General features: G+C 42.3%; 1 protein-coding gene across 4 annotated transcripts in view; it reads right to left on the reverse strand.

The window, feature by feature from the left end:
* MTX2 (metaxin 2) overlaps window positions 1-23,616 on the reverse strand; it is a 56,722-nt gene that overhangs the window by 27,382 nt on the left and 5,724 nt on the right. For all 4 annotated transcript variants that reach the window (XM_014599585.3, XM_014599584.3, XM_019480536.2 and 1 more), the window contains exons 2-3: window positions 11,864-11,911; window positions 10,844-10,890 (exon numbers count right to left, since the gene is read on the reverse strand). In XM_014599585.3, the coding sequence (XP_014455071.1) occupies window positions 10,844-10,890; window positions 11,864-11,911 (95 nt within the window). The remainder of the gene's footprint in view (window positions 1-10,843; window positions 10,891-11,863; window positions 11,912-23,616) is intronic.

The following is a 23,616-nucleotide window of genomic DNA, read 5'->3' on the forward strand; positions in this document are numbered from 1 at the left end:
AACCTCTATGCTCAGCATGCCTGATGTTGTGGGGAAAAACAGTCCTTAAAAATATTTCTGACCTGAAGGTAAGCTGTCCTCCCTTTGGATAAGGTCGTCTGCCTTCCACAAGTTTAATAAAGAATCCTCCTACTGGAATATGCTTTGCCATAGGAGATGACTGACTTCACACACATTTTTTTCTTCCCATTAGTTGCATTACCCACTTTATTTTGAAAGCAAGCATGAAGTGAAATGTATATTAACTACAAGGGAATGAACTATCAGTAGCTACGCAACAAGGGCTTATGTCAAGCTTTGGCACAACACTTGTAACTAAGCTAATTAATACTCTTACGCATATCATTCATTTTAATTTGGGGAGGTGGCACATCCTGCCAAAGTAACATGTTATCCATGTCAGTCATTTCTAAGATACTCTTGTCTGCTGTCTTGATATACAACCTCAAGCTAGGGAGCAAGAAGCAGCTTTTAATATTAATAATTAGGAAAATTAAGTTTCAGCCCTCTTGGAAACCTTTAAACGTAGACTCTCCCTATAAATTAGTTCAACTGTAGAGGAAAGAACTGTCCTGTGAACTACTCAAACAGTAATTGACAGAATTTGAAAGGGATGCAAGACTAGTTTGGTTCCATTACAACAGTAAGAGAGCCTTTTTTTTCCAAGCGTGCCTAATTACAAATAAAGCGAGTTGATCTCTTTTGAATGTTGGTTATAATTCGAAATTTATTTTAAAAACAATGATATCCCTGCTCCCTTCCTAATGATCAGAAAGGACTTTGGAACAGGCCCAAGAATACCAAACATATCTGGATTCACCTATTGTCCTTTTCCTCTCTCTCCGTTCTTACATCCCACCTTTGTTGCTGCTGCTGTTTGTAAAAGCTCCCTGCAGAACAGTGAACAAGAATGATATCACCATGCCCTAACATGGCGACAGGAAGTAAAAATGCAAAGTAAAATACATAAAGTATCTTTTCAGTTAAGTCACCCTAAGTGTTAATTATACAATAATCTTTTTTTCAAATAGAAGAAATATTTTTCAAGCTGGCAAAGTCCATGCAACTGAGTTCCATTTAGTACATCATCTGTTAAATTTTCATCTTAAATCCCCACTCCCCCAGAAATCACATATGCACTCCTTTAAGAATGAATTTCAGTTAGATGCAAATCAGATCCAGATTTCAGCATTTAAGATCAGGAGAAAGAGCAATTAATTGTTCCAGAACTCTGACAGTTCACATGTTGTATATCTGTAGGAAAAATGCTATTCTTAGACAGGATACTCCAAGTTTCATTCAGGGGAGATGCAAAATTGTTTTTTAAATAAACTATTGCAAGTAATATTTCATTTAGCAGAAAGCATTTGCACAGTGTTACTGTGAAGAAAGAGTGAAAAGGGGATTTGTGTTTTCATTCTCATTCTACTTCTTCAGGACACAAAGAAGAATCTGAGGTGACAACAGAAGAATTATTCTCGACCTTATTGAAGGGACATGTTTTAAAATTAAAAATCATGAACAAATCTACAAAATAATTCAGTTTTTATATCAAACAGCTGCAGACCCTGTAATTGAAATAGTGTGTCTAAGGTTACAAATGAAAACTGTTCAGTATCATTCTTTGAGTGACACATTAAATTCCTAATTCAGTTATGGTAATGGCCACATTTGTAGTTTAACATAAATTAAGAGCTTAATTATATTTGTGACTATTTTAAACAAAATAACAAATTCCTTTGTACCTGTGAATGTAATTTATAGCAAAGCCAGGTTCATTTTCCAAAACAATTTATTTTACACTGCAGCAGAACACTGCTATAATAGTATAATGTAATTCTTGTTGTAGAATGTGGAAAGAGTAGATTCACTGGTAGCACAGAGGAGGTTCTGAAGATAAATGAAGATACTATTCATTCAGGGGTAATTTCATCTTAGAACTATATGAAAGATGTTTCACTCACAAGCAGTAGCTGTATGGCTTGGGATTTAAGCGTATTTGCAGCTACAACATAATGCTGCTAGATCAATTATGTTGATACTGTATTTCTAATCATGAAGAATTCTAGCTTTCATTCCAGTTAAAAAATGGATTGTCAGATTTTCATTTCACTACTGAGTCTTTGCTCCGTTTAGAGCAACAAGTTAAAGTTCAGCCTACTTTAGTTTCAAAAACAAAAATCACACAATTCATATGCTACATCAGAAGTCTGTAAAAACTATTAGTCATAGGGGTTTCTCTCAACAAGCAATCAAATAATTGTTAGCTCAGACAACTTAAAATTCTACTACATAAGCATCTACTTTATTACTTATAGTTTCATAGTAGGTAGGGTCAGAAGGGACCTGAGCTGATCATCAAGTCCGACCCCCTGCCATGGCAGGACAGAGCACTGGGGTCAAACGACCCAGGCTAGGTGTTCATCCAGCCTCCTCTTAAAGACCCCCAGGGTAGAAGCCAGCACCACTTCTCTTGGAAGTTGGTTCCAGATCCTAGCTGCCCTGACTGAAGTAGCGCCTCCTGATATCTAGCCTGAATCTACCCTCTGCCAGCTTGTGACCGTTATTTCTTGTCACTTCTGGTAGTGCTTGGGGGAACAGGGACTCTCCCAATGCCTGCTGGTCCCCCCTGACTATGGCTACTAGATCCCCTCTCAGTCTTCTCTTGTGGAAGCTGAACAGGTTCAGGTCCCATAGCCTCTCCTCGTAGGGCCTGCCCTGCTGCCCCCTGATCACACGTCTGGCCCTCCTCTGGACCCTCTCCATGTTGTCCACATCCCTCCTGATGTGCGGCGCCCAGAACTGGACACAGTACTCCAACTGCGGCCTGACCAGTGCCGCATAGAGGGGGAGGATCACCTCCTTGGACCTGCTTGAGATGCATCTGTGGATGTATAACAGGGTACGGTTGACCTTCCTGACCGCGCCCCCACACTGTCAGCCCATGTTCATTTTGGCATCAATAATGACTCCAAGATCCTTTTCTGCCTCTGCACTGATGAGAAGGGAGTTCCCCAGCCTTTAGGTGTGCTGCTGGTTCCTCCTCCCCAAGTGCAGTACCTTGGACTTGTCAGTGTTGAAACCCATCCTGTTCTCATCCGCCCACCCCTGTAAACCTGTCCAGGTCCAATTGCAGCCTATTCCTCCCTTCTAGCATGCCCACTTCTCCCCACATCTTAGTGTCATCTGTGAATTTGAACAGGGTGCTTTTTACACCCCCATCCAAGTTGCTGATGAAGATGTTGAACAGTGCGGGCCCGAGGACTGAGCCCTGCGGAACCCCGCTGCCCACAGCCCTCCAGGTCAAAAAAGATCCATCCACCACCACTCTATGGGTGCGGCCCTCCAGCCAACTAGTGACCCATCTGACTGTGTAGGTATCAATGACACAGTCTCCTAGTTTTTTAATGAGAATGGGGTGAGAGACAGTGTCGAAGGCCTTCCTAAAGTCCAGAAAGACTACATCCACTGCGACACCTGCGTCTAAGGATTTTGTGACCTGGTCATAGAAGGCCACCAGGTTGGTCTGACAGGATCTGCCTCTATTGAACCTGTGTTGGTTGCCCCTAAGCATAATCTCCCCTGCTGGCCCCTTGCGGACATGCACCAGGATAATTCTCTCAAAAAGCTTACCCAGGATCGAGGTAAGATTAATTGGCCTATAGTTTCCTGGGTCCTCTTTCTTCCCTTTTTCAAAAATGGGAACCACATTGGCCCTTTTGCAGTCCTCCAGCAAAATGCCAGAGCGCCATGAGTGCTCGTAAAGCCGTGCCAGGGGTCCTGCAACGACCTCTGCTAATTCCCTCAGTACTCTGGGGTGGAGATCATCAGGACCAGCTGATTTAAATACATTCAGTCCCTCCAGTAGTTCCCCGACTAGATCCTCACTGACCCTAGGCCTGGGTGCGCCTCCCCTGCGGCCTATGGGGGTCCCAGTGTGGGGAGTGACCCGGTCCCTGCTCAGAAAAACGGAGGCAAAGAAATTGTTAAATAGATTAGCTTTGCTGTCTGGTGCGACGACCAGATTTCCTAGCCTGCCCTGCAAAGGCCCCAGGTTACCCGGTACCTTCTTTTTACCCTTTATGTATTTAAAAAAGGACTTCTTGTCCTTGATCTGGGTAGCTAGTCCCAGTTCCATCTCTGCCTTGGCCTTCCTGACCACCCCCCTACTAGCTGATTGTAAAAACATCTTCTTCTAGTACTATAAAGCCCCAAAAGGTAGCTTCTGTAAATAGTATGCAGTTAGCTACTCAAAGATTCTGAACCCTACAAGATAGGAACCTATGTAACACACACTGCAACCTGGAAGATTTTAAAGCATTAAACCACTGGGGTATGTGTCCACAACATATTTTGCTTATACTACATTCATAAGAATCTTTTATAAATTTAACATATTAGAAATGGCCCTATATTTAGGTTTCCTATTTAATGCACAGTTTTTAAAGCAATGCAGATGCTCACAGTTATATAAAGACAACGTTGCTTACACTTCTAGAATACATTACTGACTACTGAAACCGGTCATAAGGACTTCCTCCCATTAACAAGATTACCCCTCTCCCTCTTGTCTTAGCAGAGTGGTACGCAATCTTTTTGCTCCACAGACAGAATGCCTGGTACAGGGTGGTTCTGCAAGCCAGATCCACTTTGTAGGGCTGATCTGGTACACAGGGCCAGGGCCCAATCCAGTGTGTGCTGGATCAGGCACTGGTCCTGCATGCCATATGATGCCTGTGGCCCAACCTAGCCCCAGGTCCTTGCATGCTGAATGGGGCCCTTCCACCCTAGCCCCAGCCAGAGGCTCCCACACACTGGACTGGACCCTTCTGCCCCAGCTCCCCCATGTGCCAAATTGGGGCCTGCCCCCTCGTCCCCTTGCATGCAGGTAGGATCGTATGTGGGGCCCACAAGGGCTTGGAAAATCTGGTGGTGGAAGCACCGATTTCCACCACTCCCCTTGGTCAAATTTTCAGACCCTCATGGAGCCACACAAGCTGGATCACACAGTGCCACAGGACAGATCTGGTCTGTTGTCTGGGGGTACTCAACCCCAGCCCATAGACCAGATCTGTCCCACAGCACTGTCTAGCACAGTACCCAAACAACCAAGCTTGGTTTAAAAACCACACGCTGGCATGTCACACACCATATCCATACCACCAGCAGACTCCAAAGCTGCTTCTTGGCAATACCTTCCTACAAGCTGGAAAAAGCCCCAGAACCTTCATGTAGAACCTTCATTCTGGCATTTGAGGCACATGGATCCATGAAAACATAGATCAGTTAATGCTACTTGTGTCTTTGATGAAAACAAAGACTAAAAAGGAAAGTCCAAAACCTGTCCTCTATTTCTAAAATGTGTTCACTGATTAGAACACAATTGATCTCACTGAATTATAGAGATGTCAGTTTTACTTACATACATACTTAAGATTTCAGATACTATGAACTAGAATAACCTTCAGTCAGTTACTTTAATTCTCCAATTTCTTTTATATGATTCCATCAGACCATTAATTATGTACAAGATTCACAAAAAAGACAATAATGTCTTGGGGGCATGAAGGGTGTTTGAAAAAAAATAGTTGTGGAAGCTTGAAAACACAATCTTTCACTTATTTATACTGTAGCAATATCCAAAAAAACGTTAGTTGGAACGTGCCAGGTGCTGTACACTGGAAGATACAGCCTAGTCCTGAAAAAGGTTAGGGTAAAACACAGGATATATTCAATTCATTTTATTCACATATTTTATTAAGATTACACGTTGGTGCTTTCCATCTTGCTGCTCTCTCTCAAAGATGTAGCAAAAAGGTAACATAAGACCATAAAATTCCTTTTATTACACCCTTAAGGTTCTTCTTCCAAGATCTGGATATGCACTTCAATGAAACAGTAGAGGAGGTAAGAAATGTAAAAGCTTGAAGAAAAAGTATCACACTTGGTGAAGGATTCTGGGGACAAAATTTATACCGATATTACTAGGTGCTCACAATCCTGAGAAAAGATCTATCTATTTGTCCACAGAATAGAAATAAAAGAGAATCAGAAACGGTTCTTGCACACATTCAGTATTCTACAGAATGAAATGCAACTGAAATACCACTGCTTTTAAAGGCAACAAAATTGCCAGCCTGCTAGAGGGACTTACCTGGAAAGTATGGAACGTTCTTCTTTGTCATAAAGTATAGCAGAAAGGAAAATAGCCAGGAGCTTGTTATGGCACTGTTTAATATGCTGTGAATAGTGTTATAATAATAACTATTATAGTGTTATAATAATTATTAACATAACTCATTCATTTTTGAAAGAGATGTTTAGCTATTGATATACTGTTTATATGGGGGGGCATGGGAGGGCAGGGTATACTAAGTGAGGGAATATTCTATTAGAAATAGGGGGAGAATGGTGAGAACACTGAACTACTTCACTTCTGATGCATGCATGAATTTTCATTAACATTAATAGGACTAAGGATGCACACGTCGCAGAAAGAACAGAGGCTTCACTACATATAACATTCTCTACCCTGCAGTAGTATAAGCATTACTGAAATTACCATTACTGAAAATAGTCATTTTCCCTTTATCTGAAGTTCTTTGCAGTGAAAAGTAATATGACATTTAGCATCAAGATTTCGTGGCATGACATCAAGTGATCTTTTTTTCCAATAGGACTGTATAATATGCTACTACAGGTAAACAGACAAGTAGTGAAATACTGTATATTAAAGATAATTTAGTGGCTTATTTCACGTATGCAGTTACATAGCATTTTCAGCAAATGGACAGTTCAAACACAGCAGAAGACAAAAAGGATGCCACAATTCAGTCTGCTTTCAGGAATGGTAGGTTAACAGGAGAAAAAAGTCTACAGTAGGATCAGCAGGAGTTTCATGGTAGGAACTTTTAACCAACTGTTAAAAGGTACATATAAAATTACTATCTATCTCATACATCCAAAGAATAAACCACCTACGACTAGTTTAATATTAAAGAAATTGCATAGCCAACTCCCTGTGTTGAAACTTTAGCTATTACCATTCACTGATAAGAAAATGTCTGAAACAGTCACTCTTGCATATATTAATAAGAACTTACTTTGCTTTCTATATTATCTGCTCTATTGCCAAGAGAGAAAATGACATGCTAAATGGATAGTGGTACTATTTCTAAAGAGTGTAGTCAAATTTTATTCTGCCTAATTGCTTAGCAAAGCATTACGCTTTAATGCTTTTTTAATACACAAGCATGCACACGCACACACGTGCACGCACACACACAAAGTGTTCTTTGGAAGCCAACCAAGACAGACTCAAAAAGAAACCGTTATGAAAAGGAGATTTCTAGAAGTACTTGGTATAGTTGAGAATTAAATTATTACAAGTTTGTGGTTTTGATCTAAACCAGGGATGGGGAACTACCAGGCCGCCAGTGACTTAATTTCCCAGCCACCCCTGCCACATGGCTTGTACCATGGAGACCTCAGTTGCGCCGGCAGCACGCATAGCAGAGCAGTGCAGGGGGCTGCTCCAGAGCTGCTGAGAATGTGGGCAGCTTGCTCTGGAGCCGCGATCTGTAGCCTGCACGCTTTGGGCAAGGGCTTGCATGCAGGGGACCGTAGCTCTGACCTGGCTCCAGACAGGCTGTCACTCCTGCAAGGAGCCAGGGCAGAGCCACAATCATAGCTCTGCCCTGGCACTGGAGCAAGCTGCCCCTGTCTGCGGGCCATGCAGGCAGGGGCAGCTGGGAAATGGAGTTCCTGGCCGACTGGATCCAGCCCATGGGCCGGATGTTCCCCATCCCTGATCTACACCATCTTCCCTGAAGTTTTAATGGTAGTTAGCACCATAACTTCCTGTGCTCTGGAGTACACAAAGCTCCAATGCATCTTCTATATGTAAAAGCTCAACTGAGCCATGGACAAGCTATGAGCTCTCCATCTACAATATCTAGGAGTCAAATGTCACTGATAAAGCTTGGGGGGGGGGGGGGAGAAGAGAAAAAGAAAAAAGAAAGTTTTACAGATCTACCAAGAAAATAAATCTCAAGTATTAGTTTTCTCTCATCCTAGCCCATGAGTCAGCAACATTTTTGGGCAGAGTGCCAAAAACAGCTACAACCTCAGCTTACAAGATGTTGGAGTGCCAGGGCAGACAATGGGGGAGCCATAAGGGACCCAATCCTTGTTGAGGCAGCACAGCCCCAGCCCCTTCTGTCAGCTCTGGGGTGCTGCCACATGCTGGCACCCGTGCCAAGGGTTGCGTACCCCTGTCCAAGCCACATCTACACTGCTACTCTCTCTCTCAAAAGAAGTCACAGAACCAAAATAAATCACAGTAGCTATGAAGAGTCCGCTTTGTTTTTAGCACTTTCTGACTAGCAAACAGAACATTACCTAATGCAACACGTGTCCAGTAAATCAATGTTCAAAGCTTCCTGATTATTAAGCTAATTTTTGTTACAGACTTTAATATACCTTAGAAAATAATCCAGCATGTTGATGGAAGCCTATGCTTTGAGATCACAAGGGTGTAACATACAGATTCTTCTACACTGATATCATTTCCCTGTACAGAGGAAAATTGTTCCATAAAATTTCAATCAGATATCTGCCAAAGTCATATTTATAGTCATGGCTACTATCTGTTGTCAGGCCAAAAAGTATTAAAAATGTTCGTTTTTCTTCAATATATTATGGTTAATTTATCATCTAAGTGACATGTGTAGGATAACAATAGAATTGAAATACTAAAGCAAAATGCTACATTAGAAAAGGAAATTTTTGTTTTGTTTAGAAAAAACAGAAGCCACACCTGTGATCTTGATGAATGGGAAGAAAATTCATGAGGACTAGGGGAAAAAAAGAGCATTTCTGGAGTTAAAATAAACACTGAGATCAAGTGATGAAATGCTCAACAAATGTACTTATTTCTCTCCCTCAAGGAATGATTTAAGACATTGCACCAGACAGAAGGATAAAACACTGGCATCTGTTTTTCTGAACTAAACACAAGACTTGTCCATCTATCAAAGCAGCAAGGTCCTTCTCTGCTACCAAGAGGACTAACTCCTATAACATGGGTATTTTCTAGATGGCCACCTTAAAAAAAAAAAAAGTCAGAGGGGATTGTTAGTGTCCAACTAATACTGAACATCTGATTGACATCTTTGCTAGATTTATACATCCCTTTCAACCAAACAAACTACTGCCTTCTAGGTTGATAGAGAACACCCCAAAAGGCTACATGAATTAGGTGTGCAAAAAGACTGAACCACCTGTGATAAGCACACAGAAGTGAGGGTATAAAGCAACCCCCTTTTCCAGAAAGTAGAAGCAAAGACAGACAGACAGACAGACAGACATTAGAATGGTCCAGGATGCACAGCAGGGGTTAACTGATTTCTAAAAACCAGGGTTGCACATGCAGAGTTTCTCAGTCTTTAGAAGCAGGCTGTCTAACACAAGGCCAATGGATATACACATAGACTGAGAAACTGGGGGCATGTACCATACTGTTCCATAACATGAGATAAGGTGACACCAGCTAACAAGGCCTCAGAGCAGGGGGGCCCTCAAGTCCTGGTTTTGGGAGAACACACCAAATTAGGAGAAGGCCCAGAAAGAAAAAATTAGTATGTGTGCATGTGATGAACTACATGGACATATGACAACTACACAGAGACCAATCAGCGATAGCTACAGATGAAGAGTCATTAGGAGTCATCAGGAGGGAAGGAGACTACAGAAGCAAACTTGAGAGTAACAAAGGGTCCCATTCCCCCTTTCCTGCCCCATTCTCCTTCTCCACAAGAGGGGTTCCAAGAAGGGGCCTGGGTTCAGGGTCCCTGTCCCTAGAATGGGTCCACAAAGCCATCACAGACAGAGGGCACACCACCAGCTCATCTCCTCCACCCCACTGGAGGGGGGCTGTGGGCCTTGGCATCCCAGACTGCTGACATCTGACACCTAAAAAAGCCTCAGAGTGAAAACTGCATCCTGGCCAGATGTATCCTCACTCTAATGACAGCCCTAGGATTGGTATTATATAGAATTGCTTGATTGCTTGTATTGTTTCTTTTCTGTTATCACTGCGTATCAATAAATTTGCCTATTATCAAATGGAAAGGTCATGGTCAGTCTGAGGGTGTTCCCCCTGGAACAAGGCATCTGGATCCTAAATCCAAAGCCAACTTCTTCTAATGGGGAAACATTCCCTCAACCTCTGCAGTTACTAAACCTAACATGTTAATGGTGTTCACCCTAATTCTACAGGAACAGAGATGCTATTAAACCCAATTACAGCTGTAAGCATTTCAATTATAAGAACTACCTCTAATACAAACTGAATTTTATCCGTTTGTACGGTGGAACTGGACGGATCATGTCAGAAAAATTACTTTAATGTGATGCCCATGACATGAAAGAAATTCCTTGCGACTTGGGGATATTAGCTTTGAGAATAAATAAACCAGTAAGAAACAAGAAGTGGCCTTTGGAAGATGCACCTTCGCAAAAACAGCTTCCAAGATGATGAGATTAACTAGAAACAACCATAATGAAGGTCAAAGAAAAGTTACCAGTACTATGACAAGTTCATATTATAAACAGATTTAAAATATGAACACATGCACAGGCATTGCAGGATTTAAAACATTCTATATTCCTTTTAGTCTTTCACTAATTTCAACTTGGAAAATTACACTGCATCCAGGGATGCCATTAAAATAGGGATTTAGATAGGCAGACTCTCCTCAATAAAATAAAAAGCTTAAATTTACTGAGAATTAATTCTTCAAAAACACACAAAACATCTCTAGCGTAGAAAATATTGTTTTACCTGAACAGCAAGAGAAGATGCATTATCAGAAAGCAAAATTTGCTCCTCTGTAGAAAGAAAATGAAAGAACATAATTACAAGAAATAATGCTAGTTTAGTTGTATATACTTAAATAATATTCTAGGTTAATTTTTTTATTTTTTTTTAAATATACAAATTTTAAAAGTCAAATATTTTATCAGGGAACATATATCCCATTAACATTATATTGTTGGACTAGAAAACTTGTGGTATGAATTTAAAATATACCAGGAATACTTCTGGAATTTCCTACCATATATTTTCACCAGTGCTGTACAATTAAAAACCATTATCCCCCCACTTCATAGACACACACAAATGTGTGAATTTTATCCCAATTATTCCTTTCCCAATCAAAGAAAAATAGTATCTTCACAACTCCTCCAGCTAAAAAGTAAAAGCATTCAGGAACCTATAAAACGGCTTGCAGTTAATATTGCACACTGTGTCTAGGTCTGTCACACAAAAGAAAGATGACAAGTTCGCTGCAATAAAAATTCCATGCTTAGAAGACTAGGGCTGCTACCTATTAGTCTTCATTACTTTGCAGTCTTCTGACAACTGTAGCAGGCTGCTGAGCCCCAAATGGGGGCCATAATGTGATCTGATGATATATGAAGAGCTGCTAAAGGGAGCCTGAACCATCCTAGCCTATACATTTTAACAGTTCCTTTTTACTGAGAGCCCACTTTACCACAAGACTTCAAAAATCTGCTGCCTCAGCTATTGGTGCAGTAAATCTGCCAACTGTGCCTGCAACCACATCATTTTACACTGCCTACAGCAGCCAATATAATGAGTCAATAATAAACCAAGGACCTTATAGGCCATGAATAGCTGGTTTATATTGGCAGATGGAAGCACAGCTAAAACCTCTGACCAGACAAACAGCACAAAGGAATCTCTTAATAGTTTCCTTGCAGTTAATTAGGCTACTGCATATTTAATGTGTTTTTAAAAATAAAGTCATTGTTAATTGCAAAAAATAGAAATACCCACCCTTCATTTGCTGATACAATGCAGCATTTTCAGGCCAAGGTTCTGCAGCTGTTGAAAGAAAAGGAATTCATAATTAACGCAAGCCAACCAGCAATGTGCCAGCAGACGTGAACTGAACATGAATGATACCTAAAGCAGAAACTGGAAATGTAGATGCGAAATTTAACCTAACTTAAAAATAGTCCATTTTCACTTGTATCCCTGTCCTGCTTGGAGGGAGTAAAACAGGAAAAGGGAAATACCTAAATCCCTCCTCTCCCTCCCTCCCCCCCCCCCAAAAAAAAGGAAGGCTGAAACATCCCCCATACAAAGGTATGTCAAAGTGATCTTAAAAATACAAAACTAAGGCAGTAATCCCCCCGTCCTCCAACGTAGGAGAGCTCATGTATATACTCCTATCACAACACACTATCAGCTAGCTATTCTGCCCTTTCAGAAGAATAGTGATATAAAAGCTAAAAGACAAAAATATTTTCTTAAGAACAGAATAGATATACAGAAGTACTGGCACAGTAGGCACCCTCAAAACACAGCTAAAAGAATTTGTTTTGGGTCAAAAACATTTGCCTTTTAAATGATGGATTTTGATTCAGTGCCATATATCAAGTCAGTAAGTGCTTAGGACCTTTAGGAGGCACACACCCCAAAGACAGGATGCCAGTCCAAGTGCCTTGTACATATATTTTGGAGTCCTGGAGAATAGTCTTTACTTTTTTTTTTGTCTTTTTAAGAATGTGTCAAGGGAGGGGAAAGGGGAAACATAGGACAAAACATTTCATCTGAGGACCTGTGCTTAATCAATCAATTATGCACCATGTAAATGTATGGGATGAAACAAATTATAAATCAGTACCAATGTACTAGAGCTGGTTTTGCTTCTTAACACTATGACAACAGAATGACCAATTTCTTCGTTAAACACATTTCAGGTATTGATTTTTTATTACCAATTCAAGTTTTACTTGTTCACAAAGCTGGCTAGTTGTGAACATTAACATTCTATTCACCAAACTAAGATTTTAAATCAATCAGGTCTATAAATGACTACACGTACAGCAAAATAGAAGCCTGCCACCAACTAAGAAAAGGTCATTCTTTGTGTCACTTTGCTGGCAGAACTCAGAACTCTAAGGAAAATACTGCATGATTCTATAATTAACATTCTTTTCTCCTACTTCTGAAGTATTAACTTTAGATTTTATGGAAGTAGGACAGGACTATCTTGTAATATGGTACACACAGTTTTACAAAGGTCACCACTACCCTTAACATGCACACACAAAATCTACTGGAGCTATACCAATATGGGCATGAGAAAGCAACTAATTACATCCAAGTGTCATGAAAAAATGTTTTGTTTTACTATAGCATTTACTTTTTTTATACCCATCCATTAAAGTTTGTGCCCTGGAGTAAAAATTCTTGTGATAGATTACTTTTAGCTATTAAGTTTGTGGCATCAGGTACACTACACTGTCTTTGTTTTATTTAACAAAATTAGTGTTAGTCTATCTAAATTACATGGCAAGAGTTGATGGAAATGAGAAAATTAAGTACATTACTACCATATGCAGTAAACCAAGTACTGCTTGCATTGTTATAAGAGTTAGAAGGTTGCAGCTACCTAAACTGGCAATACCTCAACTATCTAACTATCATGAGAAATACCGCCAAAATTTTGGCAGAGCTCCCCTCTGAACTCCCACCTCAGGTCACCCCAGCTGTATGTAGGAACCTGATCAGCCAGGCTGAGAAGGCAAAGGCAGCTAAGCATGATGCTAGTCACATCTCTCCCTTGCATGCCACTAGCATACCGTAGCCATATTAGCCCACAGGACCACATGTTTTCTCACTAAGAAGGTAGTAAAGCACTGACACAAATTACCCAGAGAGGTTGTAGAATCTCCATCCTTGGAGGCTTTTAAGACCATGCTAGATAAAGCCTTGGCTACAACAATGTTGAGGATGGTCCTGCTTTGAGCAGGGAGTTGGACTATATGAATTTCTGAAGTCCCTTTCAACCCTAACTTTCTACTGTTTTTACCTTTTCCAATTGGCAAAATAAGGGTCATCCTGAATCACATTTGTGCCAGCAGAATGCTGTATGGTATGCTGTATGGCAGCAGTGTAATGATCATTTGAGTTTGTGATTTGGGCCCATTTCTAAATCCCCAAACTTTACCTGAATATCTGTAGCTTGGAATCATCAGATTCAAGCTGAAATAGAAATAGCCCGCCAAGTCTGGAGGTAGCTGAAATACTGTATTTTATAGCATACAATACACCCCAAGATATGATGTATACCACCTTTTTTCTGAAAGGCAGAATGAAGGGTGGGGGGGAATTTCCAGAGTTATGGCTGCATAGAGAAGGGACAGTGTCTAACCTTCAGGTGACTCACCTTTCTTTTTCCACTTAACTAAAGCTGACACCTTAGCTGCTAAAGACTGGTCTTCATGGTAAAGCTAAAAACTTTCCAGGTCTGGGAAACAGGAGACAAATCAGGAGCAGCTAGCAAAGAGCAAAACTGGCTTTAGAAGGGCTTGATTAGTGGACATCAAGCCATTTAAAAAAGAGATACTATAATTTACACCTATGGAGTGAAGAAGAATAAGTAGTAAAGCATTGGAACAGGCTACCCAGAGAGGTTGTGGAATCTCCTTCTTTGGAGGTTTTTAAGACCCAGCTAGACAAAGCCTCAGCCAGGATGGAATAGTTGAGGATGATCTTGCTTTGAGCAGGGGGTTACACTAGATAACCTCCGGAGGTCCCTTCTAACTTCAGTTTTCTATGATTCTAGGACTAGGACAATTGACTCCCTCAGCTACCTGAATAGCAACACCAGAGCTGCTGTACTGCAGAGCAAAAATCCAAGCAGAGTGCTTCTATTCCAAGCAGAAAGTCATCTTCCCTGCTTAATACATGCACCACAGTTTTGGGGAGAAGAAAGGTGAGTGACTGATGCAAGAAAATAGTGTTGAGAAAATAAAATTAAGTTAGTGGCTTCTATCATTTGTGGTTGAAGTTAAGTATTGCAGTGTATTCAGACATTAACTTCATGCCAACTGAGTTTACACCCTGTACAGTTCTGCATCCAAATACCAGCATCTTTGCACATCTAAGGGAGACTTAATGACACTCCATCACTGAAGGTATAGGTTTGCCCACAGAGTGTGGCAACTGGTGAAGGTAACATTTTTCTATCACCTATCTTATGCAATGACTGATGGTGCTGTTCAGAAGTCTAAATTATAGACTTCGATATAATGTTGTAAATATAAAGGGTTGTCATCTGTCAAGACCAGATACCAGACACTGAACTTCACCATATGTATAGGCAACCCTGCTTAACATTGTTTCACTTAGCGCTGCTTCGCTACGGCACTCATTTTAAATTGATACCTGATTTCACTTAGCACTCAGCAAGCTTCGTTATAATGCTCACAGTTGCCAAGTTGGGTCATTAAAAACACTTGCGGTCACCATCTTGGATCGTCAAATACTTTCGGTTTCACTTAACACTCAGTTTTTCACAAACCAATTAAGAATGCTAAGGGGGTTGCCTGTATAGTCCCTTGCCCTAAACTATAAGCAATGTAAAACAACACAGTGTAACTTGTCAGAGGAAAGTGCAACAATTGTCTTAGGCTACCTTACTACTCACTGACCATTAACAATACAGCTCCAATCTTATATTAGACACAGCAAGGGCTATCCAACTGGGTTGCATGCATGGGTTAACATGCAGCCCTTAAGCTCCCATCCAACTGGTTCTGTCCCCACCACTCAGTCACCTAAGCTGCCAGAAGTAACAAGGCTCCTATTCCCTTCTCCAGTGTCTGCCTCCACTCTTCGGGGTGGGGCAGGGTAGAGACAGGCAGCAGAAGGGTGCTGCATATGCAGAAAGGGGAAATCCAGGCTGCCCAAGTCACAAAAAGAACCAAGTACTGAGAGTAAGTCTAGGCAGCCCAAGTGGCAGGGGAGACCCTAGGGGTCCAGAAGTTAGACAGCACCAAGATACACCACAGGCAGTAATGACAATCCAGCCTTAGGAAGTTTGCCATATACCTCAAACTCTGATCTACAGTAACTACCCCCCCAAAAAAAAATAAAAAAATAATACCATAATTCAGTACCCAAATCTCAGCACCCACTAAAGAAAGGATGTAGACAAATTGGAGAGAGTCCAGTGAAGGACAATGAAAGTGGTTAGAGGGCTGGGGCACATGACTTCTGAGGAGAGGCTGAGGGAACAGGGCTTATTTAGTCTGGAGAAGAGAGAACTGAGGGAGGATTTAATAGCAGCCTTCAACTACCTGAAAGGGGGTTCAAAAGAGGATGGAGCTGGACTGTTCTCAGTGGTGGCAGATGACAGAACCAGGAGCAGTGGCCTCAAGTTGCAGCAAGGGAAGTTGAAGTTAGATAGCAGGACAGAGGCGGGCAATTATTTCGGCTGGAGGGCTGCTTAACGCATTTTTTGCAATCTGTCAAGGGATGCAAGTAGCCCCACCCCTTGACAGTCACCCCGTCCCCTGGTTGTGATCTTGGGACTAGAAGTCCCACCCCCTAACCCTGACCTTTTCTACCAGAAGTCCCTCTCCTTTTCCTCACAAATATTCCTTTAGGGAAAGACATTTGCCATCTTGCAACAAAAAAAACAACCAAATTATATACCGAAAATCAAACACCAACAATAATATATTTTAATTTTATTAAAAAAAATATTTTTGTCCTAACTTGTGTGTTTTTGTGGTGTATATACAGGTGATTGCATAATAGCTCAAAATGAAATCTTACTCTTGTATACTGTAGGGGAATGTGGAGGGGTTTGGGGTACGGATGTGGGGGTGGTGGGATGTGGATTTGTGGGGATGTGTGTGGATGGGTAGGTATGGGGTTGCTGGGGTGTGTGGTGGGGTGTGCGCACATAGCACTGAGTGGGGCTCCCTCCAGAGGACAGTGTTTGTGGGGTACATGATTGTGTCGGGGGGGTAGGGTGTGGCTGTGGGGTTTGCAGGGGAGAGTTTGTGGGATCTGCATGGGAGGTAGGGTGGGGTATGCAAAGGACCTCCGTGTGCACCCCCCTGAACTAGTCAGCACTCGCAGTGCAACAGCCTGGAGCCCGTGCGCCCTCCCACTGCCAGCAGCGCACAACCCCAGTGCACCCCGCATCTGCTTCGGACTCGTCCTCACCGGAGCAGATCACTCAGAACCTGCGCACAGCCCAATCCAGCCCACCCCCATATCACCCAGCAGTGGCACATCATGCCACCCCCTGGGTGTGCAGTCAGCTGGGGATAGCTCTGCAGCTGGAGTGCCTTTCTAGGCAGCCCAAGTGGCGGCAGCTCCTTCCAGCTGCCGCTGCCACTGGCTCCAGCCCCATGGTACCAACGGGGACCTGCGCTGTACAGCCCCAACCTTGCATGCCCTACTCCTGCTCCAGGCTCACCCACCCAGGCTCAGCAGCAGCAGTGCAAGACTGAAGCTGCTGCTCAGCGCAGAGGGAAAGCAGCCCCTCCTCCCCCTCCCCCTGCCAGCAGTTCCCTGCTACAGCTGCCAGAACTTGTGCAGGCCTGCCCCAAGTCTGCTCTGCACAGCCACCGGTACCCCGTGGGACAACCTGGAGGCAGCAGTGAAGGCAGCGGACATGCAGGGCAGTCCCATGCAGTGTGGGTTCCAGGAAGCTGCAGCAGGAATGGCCCGGCTGCAGTGTGGGGTAGGGGCCACTTTTCCCCCCCAGTGCTGAGCAGCAGCTTCTGTCTTGTACTGCTGCTGCTGAGCCTCGGCAGATGAGCCCAGAGCAGGCATGGAGCTGGGGCTGTGCAGCACAGGTCCCTCCAGGACCGCAGGGCTGAGGCTGGCGGTGGTGGCAGCTGGAAGGAGCCTCCTGCTACCTGGGCTGCCTAGAAAGGCAGTCCAGCTGAGGAGCTGCCCCAGCCCCGCTGTGTGCCCAGGGGGAGACAGAACTTGCCACAGCTGGATTATGCCTGGGCCAGGGGCCTGAGGGACCCCCTGCGGACTGGACAAACACCTGCCATATTTTGTCCAACCCTGTATTAGGAAGAATTTTCTCACTAGCCGGGTAGTAAAGCACTGGAACAGGTTACCCAGAGAAGTTGTGGACTCTCCATCCTTGAAGGTTGTTAAGACCCAGCTAGACAAAGCCTTGGCTGAGATTATATAGTTGGGGGTGGCCCTGCTTTGAGCAGAGGGTTGGACTAGATGACCTCCTGAAGTCCCTTCCAACCCTAATTTTCTATGAATCTATGAACACCAGTCATAGTTGCTAGATGTAATGGTGCTTAGATAATGGGGACTTTTGTCCATAAGTATTACATCAAGGTTGTCATTTATTTCATACAGGCTACTTAAGTAGTAACAAGCTTTGCTTGCTAATTTCTTATTCCTGGATTTCAAAAACCCAACTGCTTTGGAATAAACTCCATACAGGCAACCCCTGTTTAATGCTGTTTCACTTAGAGCTGTTTCGTTATAACGCTCATTTTAAATTGATACCTGATTCCACCTACTGCTCACCGAGTTTCAATATAACGCTCGTGGTCACCATCTTGGGTCATTAAAAATACTTGCAGTCGCCACTGTGGGTCATCTGAACACTCATTTCACTTAACAGTTGTTTTTTTAGGAACTAATTAAGAGCGCTAAGTGAAGGTTGCCTGTAATCCATTACTCACATACCCTAAAACACATCTTGTAATATCTACCTTAGAACCTTGCACACTGGACCACATGCTGGAAGAGTGACTGAGGTAACAACACAGAGTACCTTTTCAAAGGCAACACACTTATTGAACTAAATTAGAATCATGCAATTAAACATTTATACTTCAAGTCCCCTTTATCCCATGATTATTATTCACCCTGTACCTTGTAAGCACCTTATCAGCAAATATACCTTATCTTTAAATATTTTTATTTGGGAGGCAGGTTTAGATTGATGCTATGACACTGACAAACATCCTGTGGTACTTGCAAGCACCCAAGTATAAAAGGATAGAAGCATTACTGCCATCTTTACCAAAATTCAAGACTACTTCAAATTTAAAAAGACAACCCTCCAATAATTAGATTATATATACAGTAAAAGCTGCGCTATCCAGCATCTTACAAGCCAGCACGCTCTATTAACTGGCATGCTGGCTTGTAAGATAAAGCGAAACCAGAAGTGCCCACTGCAGCACTTTCGGTTTTTCCAAGCCCCCACGGCCCGGGGGCATAGTAGCCTGCACTGCCGAGCCCCCACAGCCCGGGGGCATACCAGGCTGTGCAGGGCTGCGTGGGGCCCGCCTCCCTGTCCCGCGAGGCCCGCAGGATGGGCAGCGATGCAGCAGGAGGGACAGCAATGCCGTGGGAGGAACGGAGGGACACCCCAGACGCAGCAGGAGAAGCAGCGGCTGGGGACGCTCAGTTAACCAGCATATTTTGTTATCTAGCATCCCCCATTCCCAGTGGATGCCGGATAACAGAGCTTTTACTGTATAGGGAAAATGTATATTTGTTATAGATTTCCAGGTATCGAATCTAATTATCAGAAGGTAATTACAGCAGGGAAAGCAGCAGCAGCAAGGGGGCAGGTCAAGTGACTGTTAGGGTGCCAGGCATCCTCCATGTCCTCTGCCCCTCCTTCCCCACACTTCTTTCCCTTGAAGCCTGCCCACCCACCTCCTGGCACCTGCCCTCTGCTGCTCCACACAGCCTCTGCCCTTCTCCCCACACACTCATACTGTCAAGTGCCACCCCTGCTCCAGTCCCTCCTTAGCCATGGAGCACACCAAGACATGGCCACTGCCTGGCCAACCAGCAGCCTCCTGGGGCTGGAGCTGCAGCACTGCTGATTGGCCAAGCAATGGACAGTGTTTCCATGTGCTCTGAGCCCGAGGAGGGAATCCATCCAAAGCTGGAGCTGCACCTGATAATAATGGAGAAGTAGAGAGACAAGAGGATCAGGGGGAGGGCAGGTGGTTGCTGTGGGTATGACTCCAACCCCGACCCACACTCAGAGTCAGATACTCAAATCTAAGACAAAGGGCACCCCACCATGTTGAATGGGGTGGGGGAAAAAAAAGGACAAAAAAAACATTTTGGATTTACATTAATACTACCCTTAAAATAGCATTTAGAATACCAGAGCTATGTTCATTTAATCACAAACCTCAATTCACATCTCAGGAAGGCTAATTCCCCCATGTTATAAGATCTAAAGAGAAATTAAAAAAAGCAACAATAGAGAAATGTCAAGTGTTTCCAGAATAAAAGAAACGTTTTTGTTCTTTTTTTAAATGTACAGCATGACTCTTGGCTTATGAATGTAGGTGAAGACATAATTTGTAGAATAATAGGCACTAATATTACACGCTGCTTCAGTTCTGTCATATTTCCAATCCATCAAGTTGATTAATGCAATAATAACTCCACACAAAACTTATCATTTGTGCACTAATGAAGTCAAATCCAGTTTACCCTTCAGCAACAAGATTCTTCTGGTCTGTAAATGTTAATTCCTCAGCTAACCAAGACCATTCCAACACTGGCAAGAGCAAAAGAAAAGAAATCAACATGACATATACCCACTTTTAAAGTCTTCAGATCAAAGTGACCCATACAGTGTGCCAATAACATCATACCTTAATAAAACAGACAGCTTCCTTCATCACTAGCTTACATTATAAAGTAACTGAGTTGGCCTTATAAAGAACAAGTTTACTGAACTTCAGAAATACTGATACAAGAGCGAAGGGAAACTGACAATTCAGAGGGAGTATTGCAGTGATCAGAGAAGCTAAACAGCAGGCCATTTGAGAGCTGCTTTGGCTCTCAAATTAATAAATACTGATTACTGAAAATTGTAATAAGCTTAGTATGCGTGTTAAAAACAAAACAGAACAGAGTATCAGTGTCTTATTCATCAATACTGAGTTTCAACTCAACCTTTGCAAAGTCCACATGTACCAAGTTAAAAAAATTTAGAACAGTGGGCGCATCTACAGGAGATGCTAACTGTGCAGTAGCCTAATAACACTGTGTAGTAGTGCATCACAGCAAACAGTGCTAATACACTACTGTGCAGCATTATTAGGCTACTGCACGGTAGTGTTACAAAAAAGCTGTTTGCTGGCACTACTGCACAGTAACTCTCGTTACTGTGGGTTTATTTAGTACTTGATTAAAACCAGAGCCTTCAAATCACTAGGTTATTATACGAGATGGATATTGTCATTTCTTCCTTCTCTAGTTAAGTTTTAAAAGTATGATCCAGGTGTCCGTACCAAGAAGAATTATGTAGGTGACTAAATTATGAGAGGGTTTCAAGCAGTGAATCCAAGTTTCACATAAATACCCAACTCCATCACCAGCGTGGAATTTCAGGCATGTCCTGCTCTTCAGCATTTCCTACTGGCTGACTTGAGGATTGTGATCCTCCACATCTTAGTCTAAAATAGGTGCCAATTACAGTGGAAAAAACTGTCTTGTAGTCAGCCTGACAGCTATGCTCACAGGTCCCCAAAACACTACACCAACAGCTGTTATTCTCCAGACTTCGGGGGGGGGGGAGAGGAAAATACATAGATTCTCTTTTTTAAACACGACAGATCAAATAGGAGGCAAACTACCAATTTTATTTTTTTTTTAAAAGAAAAGAGTGAAGATTTACAATTCAGTGGTGTTAGCATGCCTCAATATAAGAAAATACTGGTAATTAATACTTTAAAACCTGCAGTACATAAAGTGCATGAATAAACCTTGACTAATGCAGTGATACTGCAGTCAGTTTGGAACCAAAGTAGTTAAAAGAAACCACATCCATTAGTAGTGATCAATAAAAAAAGTGCAACTAAGTTATGAATTAGCTGCCTGAACAGCAGCCAGTTCAACCTACCTACGTGGAAGCACAGATCAATTTCAGTAAGGTACTCCGATCAATTTTAAATTGGTCTAATACTGTAGACTAACAGTGGTCAAGAACCAAGTTCTAGTGTCAGTAATTCCTTGGGATCTGCCAAAAATACACATCAGGTTTTTTGGGGGTTTTTTTTTTTTTTAAATAACAGAGAGAGATTGATGGATATTTGCAGGACCGTGATTCAAGTTCAAGTATGTGCATTAAATCAGATGGAAAATTTGCATTATTCAATTAAATCCATCCTTGGAATACTTCCTGCAAGAAGAAAAAATTACAAGTCACATAGCTTGTGAACATCCCTGGTATACAGGCCAGGGGGAAGGGAGAGAGACAAGGGCCTGCCATGCACCACTCATTTGGCCCATTCATCTGGCCCTGTGGCCATTGATCTGGGTAAAATGAGTTTTACACCCCTGGTCTAACCATTTGTGACTTTTGGTTCCCATCTCTGAATCAACTGCCTATAGCATGTATACACACACACACGCTTACACATTTACACACTTTGATCTTACAAGGTGCTGAAGACTCCTAAGGGGAGATGATCACTTTTACTAAAAACAAAGAAGCATGAGGATGATTAGGATTACAGAGAAGTAGTCAACAAGAGACAGAAAAGTTAAGAAATCTCAGAGAGCTTTTAGATTAAATCCTAAAAGGGTATTCAGTAGTCCCTGTTCCTAGAGAAAGTATGTAAGTTTCTGGTTCTAGGTTGGGGTTTTTTTATAACTACTCTAAAAGATACCTTTTAATTATGTAGCCTTCAATTGCGCTTAAAACTTACATCCCACAACTCACTTGGACTCTGATTCAGCCACTAATAAAAATGAGGCATTTTAACCATGAGAATTGTTCAGCTTGAATTAATAGGTAGCCAAGTCACCTACATTTGTTGTACTTTATACAGACTTGACAGCCTATGGCCTGTATCTGGCATAGAGGTGTGAGAGCATAGAGCTGTACCACGCTGCCAATCTCCTCCTCCGTGCTCCTCTCCACTGCAGAACCTGCTTTTCTATCACATCTGCATTTATTCTCACTGCAGAGCAGTTGGAAAAAAATTAGCAGCAAGGGTAAGTGCAAGCTACTCTTGAGGCCAGAGACTTGTGGATGGTTCACAAAGGGCAGCCTGAACCAGCAAAAGGTTGCCAGCCCCTACTTCAAACAAGTCTCCATCTTCCCAATAACTTATTTTTTCCACTTCCTGCACACTCTCCAACTGTCAGTTATCTTGCCACTAATAGGCTGCCCAGACACAAATGCATCAGGGCTTGTGACAACTCTCTTTGAACTCCAAAAGTCATGCCAGGCACAAGCCTGTTGGGCAACCTAGCAATGCTAATTTGTCAAACTTTATCAATACCCATCATTCCTGCACCTATGTCATTATTTCTACCTCCTAGATTTCACCCTTCAAATTCATTATCTGTTATTTTTTTGCTCAGCTGAGACTTGCATTTTTTCAATTTTCTTCTACATTCTTAGTTTCTTTTTCTGTCAATGCTTCTAACTTTTTGATTCACTTTGCATCATTAGCCTCACTTTTATATGTGGTTTCTTTCAGTGTGTAGGATAATTAAATGTACACATTAACATGCTGCTCACATTTGCTTCATAATAATTAATGAAACCATTAAATAAGAATGAATTAAAAAAAAAAAAAATCCTCTGAGGAACCCTAATGGATACCTCCCTTCTTCTGACTCCCTCTACCACAAAATGTGCCCTACACTTCAACCCAGCCTACTGTAGTTTCTCATTCATTACCCATTTTGGGCATTTCCTGATGAGCAGGAACACTTGTTTGCCCAAGGACAGCCATGACATGCGC

The sequence above is a fragment of the Alligator mississippiensis genome, chromosome 4, assembly GCF_030867095.1.
Source record: "Alligator mississippiensis isolate rAllMis1 chromosome 4, rAllMis1, whole genome shotgun sequence".
Lineage (NCBI taxonomy): Eukaryota > Metazoa > Chordata > Crocodylia > Alligatoridae > Alligator > Alligator mississippiensis.